The sequence below is a fragment of the Engraulis encrasicolus genome, chromosome 10 (genome assembly GCF_034702125.1).
Source record: "Engraulis encrasicolus isolate BLACKSEA-1 chromosome 10, IST_EnEncr_1.0, whole genome shotgun sequence".
In the NCBI taxonomy this organism is placed as follows: domain Eukaryota; kingdom Metazoa; phylum Chordata; class Actinopteri; order Clupeiformes; family Engraulidae; genus Engraulis; species Engraulis encrasicolus.
In genome coordinates, this window is record NC_085866.1 from 27,285,312 (window position 1) to 27,295,311 (window position 10,000).

The 10,000-nt window shown below is 45.1% G+C and overlaps 1 protein-coding gene across 5 annotated transcripts in view; it reads left to right on the plus strand.

Annotated features, from left to right (window-relative positions):
* LOC134456901 (microphthalmia-associated transcription factor-like) overlaps positions 1–10,000 on the plus strand; it is a 61,239-nt gene that overhangs the window by 29,031 nt on the left and 22,208 nt on the right. For all 5 annotated transcript variants that reach the window (XM_063208533.1, XM_063208535.1, XM_063208534.1 and 2 more), the window contains exon 2: positions 1–66. This exon is cut by the window's left edge and continues 229 nt beyond it. In XM_063208533.1, the coding sequence (XP_063064603.1) occupies positions 1–66 (66 nt within the window). The remainder of the gene's footprint in view (positions 67–10,000) is intronic.

A 10,000-nucleotide genomic window follows, 5' to 3' on the forward strand; every position in this document is an offset into this window, starting at 1 on the left:
GCCATCAATGTGACCACTGCCCCCTCCCTGCCCTCCTCCGCCCAGGTGCCTATGGAAGTGCTCAAGGTAAGATGGAAACACTGACGCCCCCCTTGACCTCGTCATAAGTCTACCAACTCCCCCCTTAGTATTAACCCGTGAAGACACAGCGTAATAAATGTGCTGTTACCAGAATGGCAATGACCAAGTTGTAGTGCATTACTGAAGGACCTGTCTTGTGTCATACTAGTAGTACTCTGGTTGTTAACTTTTCAATGATTATTACAGAGTTCCACTGGTGGAACAGCGTGCATCATGGGGTTACAAAATAAAATGGACTAATACCATCCAATGGCAACTAAGCACCACCCCCTCTTAGTTGAGTCCTTCTCAACGCCCCACTAAGGTTCACCAGCGCCCCCCTTGGAGCCCCTGTTGGGAAACACTAGTGTAGAGAGAGGGTGTGTCTATCGAACACAGGACCTTCAGTTATGCACTACGACTTGGTTATTGCCATTCTGGTAACAGCAAATGTATTATTCCATGTCTTAACGGGTTAAGAGTTCATTAAAGATATTTTTGGTCTCTTTTTAGACAGGATGGCATGAGAGGTAGACAGGAAACGAATGGGGAGGGAGACGGGGAGGGGTCTGCAAAGGACCCGGGCCGGGAATCGAACCCGGGTCCCCCGCATGGTAGACGAGTACCCTACCGGTTGGCCACGGCAAGAGTTTCATACCCTCCTCCATTACAGTGGCGTTTTCAGACATGTGTGTCTGTGTATAAGTGCACATGTACAGCACGTGTGTGGCTTACAGTCAGGACTGGTCTGGGGGAGAAATAGGGCCCGGGCACTTTCGGCTTAACCCACTGTGTCCTGGAGACACACATACGCTGCATTCAGGTTCTTGAGATTTGAGCTGTTTTATTGAAAATGTGTGTAAGTTAGAGCTTGATGAACACATTCTAAGGCAAAACTAGGATCCTAGCTTTTATAAATGCAACTCATTTCATGTTTGTATGTGCTTTGGAGGGTGAGATATTTAGGATTTAATAGGCAGAGGGCACCCTTTCCCAAAAAGGGCTTAGGACAAAATGGGTTTAAGGGGCTCTTCATAATTAGCGGCGTAGAACTGACCCACCGATGGTTTTATTTTTTTTTTACATTTCTGAAAATAGGGGCCCACGAGGGTGCCAGATGGCCTGTCCAGCCCTTCTTACAGTGGTTCTTCAATATTCATAGGAATAGCGTGGCTGCGATTGAAATCTGGACGCTTGCTGCTGAACTGAGCATTTTTTACATTTCAGCGGTTTAATCTGCGTTGTATAAAGTAGAAGTAGAAGAAGTACTGTACTCTTGCAGATGTAATTACTACTGAAGTGGTATGATATTACATGGTTTCGACTTTGTAATATCACACGACTAGTGTTATTACATTTGTAAGAGTACTTCTACTGTTCGTCTACTTTATACAACTCTGTTTTGGAGGCCTTTTCAGTTTTTTTCCTCTCTGGGTCTAGCACTCAGACATTTGTAGACACGTTGTAAGAGTACACTACTTTTACTTTTACTATCTATCTTCTTTTTTTACATTTTATCGTTTGAATCTGTCCCTGTATGCATGGGTGCCGCTAGGGGGGGAAAGGTGTTACAGATTCTAAGGGCCCAAGCACTGACAGGGGCCCTTAAGGGAGCCCGAGCAATGACAGGGACCCTTAAGGGGCCTCAAAATTCGAATGCTTCCTGAGGCCCAACATTTCTGGCAGCGCCCCTGCCTGTATGTACAGATCAGAATCATAACACTGTATGTAGTAGCGTAGAGTTCTATAAAATAGAAATAGAAGTTCTCTTGATGTAATGCCATGTGGTATGATACTACATGGTTTCAACTTTGTAGTATCATACTACTAGTGATGTTATTACATACGTAAGAGTACTTCTATGCCTAATACTGTATATACAACTTCTTTTGGAAGCATTTTCAGTTGTTTCCCTCTGGGTCTAGCACTCAGACATTTGTAGATAGATACGCTGTTAGAGTACTCTACTTTTACTTTTACTATCTATGTTTTTTTTTACATTTTGCACTGTAAAACATTTTAGTCAGTTAAATGTAAAAAAACAGGTTGCCCTGCTGCCTTAAGTTTGTAAGTTAACTTCACTTGAGAAAGCCTCGAATTGAGTTAAGTCTCGAGTTGAGTTAACTTACAAACTTAAGGCAGCATGCATGGGAACTTCCTTTTTGCGTTTACTGGCTTGCAATGTTTTACAGTGTGGTGTTTTAATCTGTCCCTGTAAATACAGATCAGAATCATAACACTGCATGTACCGCAGTAGTGTTGGTTACCTTTTCAGTGTTTTTCCCCTCTGGGTCTAGCAGTCGGACATCTGGCCAGTCCAGCGAGCAGAGGGAGTGGTAGAGAGATGGCTGAGCCTTAATTGTAGGCATGTGCAAGTCTGTCTGCTGGACTTGTCTGTGTTGAGATATTCTCACTCAAGATGAGAGAGAGAGAGAGAGACAGGCTGACGGAGTAAGGCAAAGTAAGTTTGTGTAAATATGTGTTTATGCTGGTGTGTGTGTGTTGGGGGGAAGGGGGTTCTGTGTGTGTGTGTGTGTGTGTGTGTGTGTGTGTGTGTGTGTGTGTGTGTGTGTGTGTGTGTGTGTGTGTGTGTGTGTGTGTGTGAGTGTGAGTGTGTGTGTGCGTGTGTGGAGGGGAATGTTGTGTGGTGGGAGGAGGAGTGATGGTTAATCGTACAGCATAAGAAAGAGAGAGAGAGAGAGAGAGAGGGAGAGAGAGAGAGAGAGAGAGAGAGAGAGAGAGAGTGAGAGAGTGAGAGAGAGAGAGAGAGTGAAGTGTGTTAAAACGCACATGGGGATTACGCTTCCCTTGAGAATTCCTCTTTAATGCACGCTGTGCTTCCAGCCCTTTTGGATTTGCCCATTTGTAATCCTATTTGCTCAGCTACATTCACCTCTTTTCATGGCTTTGATTCTTGGTTGTTGGGGCTGGGGCCGGGTGGGGTGGAGGAGCGTGGAACAGAGTCTGGGGACCTGCCTGTGTGTGTGTGTATGTGTGTGTGTGTGTGTGTGTGTGTGTGTGTGTGTGTGTGTGTGTGTGTGTGTGTGTGTGTGTGTGTATGTGTGTGTGTGTGTGTGTGTGTGTGTGTGTGTGTGTGCGTGTGCGTGCGTGGGTGTGGGTGGGTGTGGGTGGGTGTGTGTGTGGGTGTGTGAGGAGTGTGGTGCGTAGCAGAGCCAGCTCACCCGCGCAGCCTCTGATAATTACTCCGAAATCAGACGCACATCTTGCACAACATCCTGAAGGGGTAAGAGCTGTCTTTTTGACTGTCTGTCTCGGTGTGTATGTCTGTGTGTGTGTGTGTGTGTGTGTGTGTGCATGTGTGTGAGTGTGTGTGCATGTTTGTATTTGTTTTTCATTCAAAACTGCGGGAGCACAAACAGGTGACATTTTCCATCAAGGGCTTTCAAATCAGTTTTGAGGTTATCGGTCTTAAAGATTGTGACCTTTTAATCAGTATTTTTTTGCCTGGTTGTTGTTTACCTCAGTTGTTAGAAGCAAGGTGACATTTCCACGGTGAGAAAATTCATTTTTGGAAATGTCAGACTTAGAGTGTTAAGTGGTGCTGAGATGCTGTGATCTGCTAACTTTGCATTGCTAATGTTATTTTTGTCTGAAGCTCCAGAATTTAATGAAGCCGGTTTAGTAGCTAAGAATAGAATAGCATATAATAGAATGGAATAGAATAGAATAAAATACAATTGAATAGAAAGTCTTACTGTCACTGTACAGTACACGTGTACGGTGTGAACTGTAAGTTCAGAAAATGAGATTGAAAGCAGTGCAGCATGAATGATATCTACACATAATATTAGTCTCTTTGATTTTAGTTGCATTAAATGCAATGTTTGTAATGTTTGGCTGATTTTACGACTTATATATTCACAATTTGTTTTGCTGGTCAAAATCATGCACGTGTGGATGTGAGTCCCGTTTCTCTCATTGCTTTCATGTCTGTGCAATGTCTAACAGAAACGTTTCCTGTCCCTTCCGAGACAAACAGCATGTGATTGCTAATTGAAATATTGGAGACATGTAATTTGAACACGACGGCTGTTGCAATTAATTTGCGATGTGGTTACAATGGGGACTGGGAATGAGAATAGATATGATTTATAGCGTAGAAACCATTCATCTTTCTCCAGCAACTAAGTTTGTGTGCGCAAGTTGACTGTATGTAAAAGGGGGGGTCTGGATGACTGAATGGCGACTATTACTGCAGAGACAGGCAGAAACAAAAGAGCTAATTATTTGCTTAAGAACAGAAGATTTTTTTTTTCTCTCTGCCGCCGCGTGGAAGCTTATCAAAGGCCATGCTGTAGATATTGCCTGGCGCCGTCAAGTGTGTGTGTGTGTGTGTGTGTGTGCGCGCGTGTGTGCGTGTCTGTGTGTGTGTGTGTGTGTATGTGTGTGCGGGTGCGCAATGTGCCTTCAAGTGCTCACTGAGCGCTAAAAAAAACATATGTTAGCTGAAACAATAGCGGCACTCATACAACACAAACACACAGCTTATGCCTTTAACACTCTTAGCGGAGAATGGGAGATGACAAGAAGAAGAAGGAGGGGGATTTTTGCCCTCTTCTGTACCTCCTTTCTCTGTGTGTGTGTGTGCGTGTGCGTGTGTGTGTGTGTGTGTGTGTGTGTGGTGAGGGGGGGCTTATGGGCCCTTTTTCATTGACTGCATTACCAAAACAAGAGCTCAGTTCCTGCCTAACGTTGTGTGGCCTGGCCAGGCCCCCCCCCTGTCACTTCGCCAACCCCGACACCCCAACCCCAGCACTCGACCCGACCCAGCCTAAAGCCCTCGCCCTATCCTATCCTATCCTTTTCCATACTATCCGCAGCTAGATTAGCGGGAACTCTCCGCAAAGCTACGAGGAAATTAGCTTAGAATTAAGGGGGTGCCAGGCAGAGCCGCTCCTGCCCCCTCTCTCCCGGCCTAGCTAGCGGGCCTCAAAAAAGTGAAAACACGCAGCTCAGTCAGTTCAGATGGGTTTGCGGTTTGCGCGCCTGAGACTATGATTGGCGCAGTCCCCCTAATTAGCCGTGTGACCTCTCACCCTTTGAGAAATAAGTCCGGGATCAGCGTGGGGACCCAGACAAAGGAGCGCACAGTATTTAGCACACACTCCTCGCTCGCTAATGCAGCTAAGAATGCCACTCATTAGCGGAGTAGCGGGACAGCCAGCGCCAGCAAAAACGTTCATTCCTTAGCATGTTAAAGACTGGGAAGAAAAAAGAACTGTGTTGAGAAAAAAAGAGGGATATGCAGAGAAAGCACAGGTCTTTGAAATGAATGGAGGATCATATCCCGAGAGTTTGACATCGAAGTACTAGCACTTTGATTCCTTAGCATATTTAAGGGCAAAATGCTCTACGGATAGAAGATATTTTAATTATTTAAAGGATCATGTCCTAATGGATGGACATTATAAACACAGAGCGCCAGTGCTTTCATTCCTTAATACATTTCAGGGGTAAACACGATAAAATAACACTGTAAATGATACTGTAAAGTAGGAGGATAGAGTGTAAGATGGAGGACGATAGCATGACATTGGCAAGTGTGGTTGAACAGCAAAAGTGGAGACGGTACTGCGTGTAATTGTCCTCCAGAGTATTGTATTATATTAATAAGTTGTGTAACATAGCAAAATTGATGTCAGCTGCTATTGGTTATGCTTTTACAGCACAAGAACATTTCATACAGCGAGTTGCTGGTTGCAGACATGTTTCTTACAGTGTGTCAAGTACGGTATGGCTTTTTAATGTTGTTAAAGACGGGAGAGTTTAGAGATTATTGCATTTGCCCAGTGGGTCCTGTCTACAGTGGCCCAGGAACTTGAGTAACCCCAGTACTTCAGGATGGCACACTTCAGGATGGCCATGCACGCAGGCACGCACGCACGCACGCACGCACCCACACACACACACACGCACACACACACACACACACACACACACACGCGCGCACACGCGCACACACACACACACACACACACACACACACACACACACACACACACACACACACACACACACACACACACACACACACGCACACAGTGAGCCAGTACCTGAGGATGGCGGTGCACATGCAGTATGTAGGCTATGTGTGAGTGGGCAGCATCGCCAGTGAACGTCAGCACAATGCCCGAGTTCATGTCTTAAACGAAAATAAAACAAAAGGCTCATTGTCTCCACATGCTGACCCGGGAGAATGTGTTGGCTTGGCTTTTTCCTGAGAATCGGCCATGTGTGCAGAAACATGCATAACTTCTTCATTTTGTCTCTGCCGCCTTAGCAGCGAGCTTTGTGACAAAGACAAGTACATTTAATGGGACAACTGACATTACCTCTTAATATGAACTAAATTTTCATTGATAGTTACAGTACCTCTGCCAAGGAGGTTGTGTTTTTGGTCAAGTTGGTTCGTCTGTCTGTCTGTTTGTCTGTCTGTTTGTTTATCAAACAGCTTACTTGGAGGAGGTGAAAAATGAAAGAAAGCCCATTGGGAAACTCCAACTCCCATCGTCATTGTGACACAGCACTCCACAGCACACAAGTGAACACTGCACACAACGAAATTGCATTTATGCCTCACCCGTGCAAGGGGGCAGCCCTCAGTGGCGCCCCATGGGGAGCAGTGCGGTGGGACGGTACCATGCTCAGGGTACCTCAGTCATGGAGGAGGATGGGGGAGAGCACTGGTTGATTACTCCCCCCACCAACCTGGCGGGTTGGGAGTCGAACCGGCAACCTCTGGGATGCAAGTCTGACGCCTTAACCACTCACCTATGACTGCCCTGACTCTCTGAGTGCATTTCTAGCTGGTGCAATTGCATGGATTTCTAGCTTTGCTTAAAGTTTTGTTTCTCTTTCTTCTGCTCACACAACTACATGTTGAGAGTGTGGTAATATGAATTTCCTAATTTTCTAAAGTTTTCATTTTTTTCAGGTTCAAGAATGATGCAACATGCCGCTACATGTGGGCCTTGTTTTTTAATATGTCCATGTAGGACTTGTCAAATTGATAAAGACATTTTGAATTGGAGTGCCTTAGTCAGATAATTTATTCTCATTCTTGAACCTGGATGCACAATAACTTGGACTAAAACGTTCTTTTTTCACTTTTTTTTCCTCGATTCTTAGTTTCGTTGTTTGGGTCAAGTTTAGACATGGCAACAAATGTTGACATGGCTAGGTGTTGTTTATGTTGTTGGCAGGCAGAACAAGTGGGTTTGTATTCCTGCTGCTGCCATTTTCGGACGGTGCGGTGGCTGCATGGTTGTGCTGGCTGTGCAAAAGTAAAAAGGAGCTCTTTGAGAAAGCTGCCAGTGGGAATATGTTCAGGATTTGACCCGCTGGCCCTGTTAGCCAATGAGCTACTTAGGGACTGGGCTGCTAAACTAAAACTGAAGACAGCGTGTGTGTGTTTTCTGTGCGGATAAAAAGGCTGGTTTCATGGAAAACCTCTATAACATGAGGACGGGGCAACAGGGAGGTCATTGAGGAGATGTTCTCCCCCCTTAAAGATAACGGTGACAAGAGGCATAAGTGGGTATTTGTCACTGTTGCGGCAAATATTGACAGTAGTTTGGTCTGCGGGGCTATGCTAATGCTACAGTTGTTTGTTTTTTCCTTTTTTTCAGCGCACAAACAAAGTGTGCCATTCATATCAGTTCGGCCGTCATAAGGGGCAGATTCTTGCTAATTCATCCATGGCCAGAGGCGTAGCCGAACATCTAAATAAACCACAGCGCTTCTGTTTGGGGTAGGAGGTGGGGGGTGAGAGAGGGGGAGGGGGGGGGGGGTTAGAGAGAGAGAGAGAGAGAGAGAGAGAGAGTTCAGTCTTTGTTGTCTCTCCCTCCCACTCGAGGGAAAGGGGGACTTCTGATGTTGTGGTGGTGCCTGTGTGTGTGTGTGTGTGTGTGTGTGTGTGTGTGTGTGTGTGTGTGTGTGTGTGTGTGTGTGTGTGTGTGTGTGTGTGTGTGTGTGTGTGTGTGTGTGTGTGTGTGTGTGTGTGTGTGTGTGTGTGTGTGTGCCTGCGTGTCTGCGTGTCTGCGTGCATGCCTGCGTGTTATCAGTATCAGTATCAGTATTGGATGTTGTCCGCAGGGGAAGTGAGTGTTGTGTGCCCCTGCCCTGCCCTGGGTGATGAGCGGTCATGGGCCACCCCAACACAGGCCTGTTGTACTCACACCCAAACTGGGTTAACTGATGGCCCAGCCCACCTGGGGGTCTGATGAATATGTGCGTGCGTGCGTGCATCTGTGCATGTGTGTGTGTGTGTACATGCATGCTTGTGGGTGGATTCAGTTTGAGTGTGTGTGTGTGTGTGTGTGTGTGTGTGTGTGTGTGTGTGTGTGTGTGTGTGTGTGTGTGTGTGTGTGTGTGTGTGTGTGTGTGTGTGTGTGTGTGTGTGTGTGTGTGTGTGTGTGTGTGTGTGGGTGTGTGTGTGTGTGTGTGTGTGTGTGTGTGTGTGTGTGTCTGTGTCTGTGTGTGCGTGTATGCGTTTGTGTGTCTGTGTGTGTGAGAGAGAGGGAGAGAAAGAGAGAGAGAGAGAGAGAGAGAGAGAGAGAGAGAGAGAGAGAGAGAGAGAGAGAGAGAGAGAGATGGAGAGAGGTGGAGGGAGATAGATGGAGGGACAGAGCCTGGGTACCTCTCCTGATTTGCCTCTGCCCAGCCTGTGGATCTCTCCAGGCCTTTGTCATTCACAGTCTAAAAAACCTCTATGGTCTGAGGAAGGTCAGTGCAGAGGTATATGTATCAAAATAAAAGTAAAAGTAGAAGTACTCTTACAGTGTATCTACCTCATTAGGTACAACATAAAAACTGGTGTGTAACTACCGGTATGTAAAATCATATATATATACTACTAGTGTTGCGATTACATCAGTAAGAGCACTTCGACTTCTACTTTATGCAACACGTTGTATTGGTTTTACACAGCTTCCTATGTTGATCAGTGAGACTGTGACAGGTACCCAGGGAATTTTGATCGTAAATCGTGGCTTTGTTTTGTATTTATTGTCAGTATTTTAACACGTTCTATCACGTGTTTGCAAAAACAGTATTCGCAAATAACTCTGAAATATTCAAATTTACTGGTGGAACGGATAATAATGACTGAAGTATTTCAGAACCCCATGGCATCTCCTCTATGTTGTTTGACATTGGTGGCACAATATCACTCTCCCCCCACACCAACCAAGAAAAAGCTAGATGTCTTTTACAGTATGTCACTGTGTATCATTGGTAGGCCTACATAGTAGATATAGATATTAGATATTTGATAGACATTTTCATCATTTTGACGTTGCATATGCTTTTTAAATCTCTGACCGAATCAAATTCATAGAAAAAGTACAGTGACTGACTCAATGTTCATCTGCTGTCCTCTACAAATGTCTCTTTTTATTGCAGAAGATGTTCTGAGAAAATCATTAGAACACGAATTTCCTTTCAAAAACATTCAGGATTTCTGAATGCTTGAGTACAGACTAACCATTACATCGCACATGTATTTTCACAAGTTTAACCTGAGTATGCCTAACATAGGGTTCACCACATCATCCAGTTAGTGTTTCAAACTGGGCCCAAAAGATAAGCCCTATGCCTAACCACATTTTCAAGGCTTTCCTTAACCCCTTTGCGCAGAGCCTACCGGTATGTTACCTTATTGTCCGCAAACGGCCAAGTCTTAATCTGTTACTTAAGGCATCTGGTAATGTCATAGCAATGTTGTTATGATGTAGTTAAATCATTCCAGAAAAGTGTGAATGGGCCTTCATATGCCTATGTACTGTAGTGCTGTAAACAGTGTTTTGTTTGAATTACAAACACCAGGTCTTTTATCGGATCTTTTTATGTTTCTGTTGATACACATCAAGGGCATTCTCATAGCAGCAGTGGCAATAGCAGTACTCTGATGTCATAACTG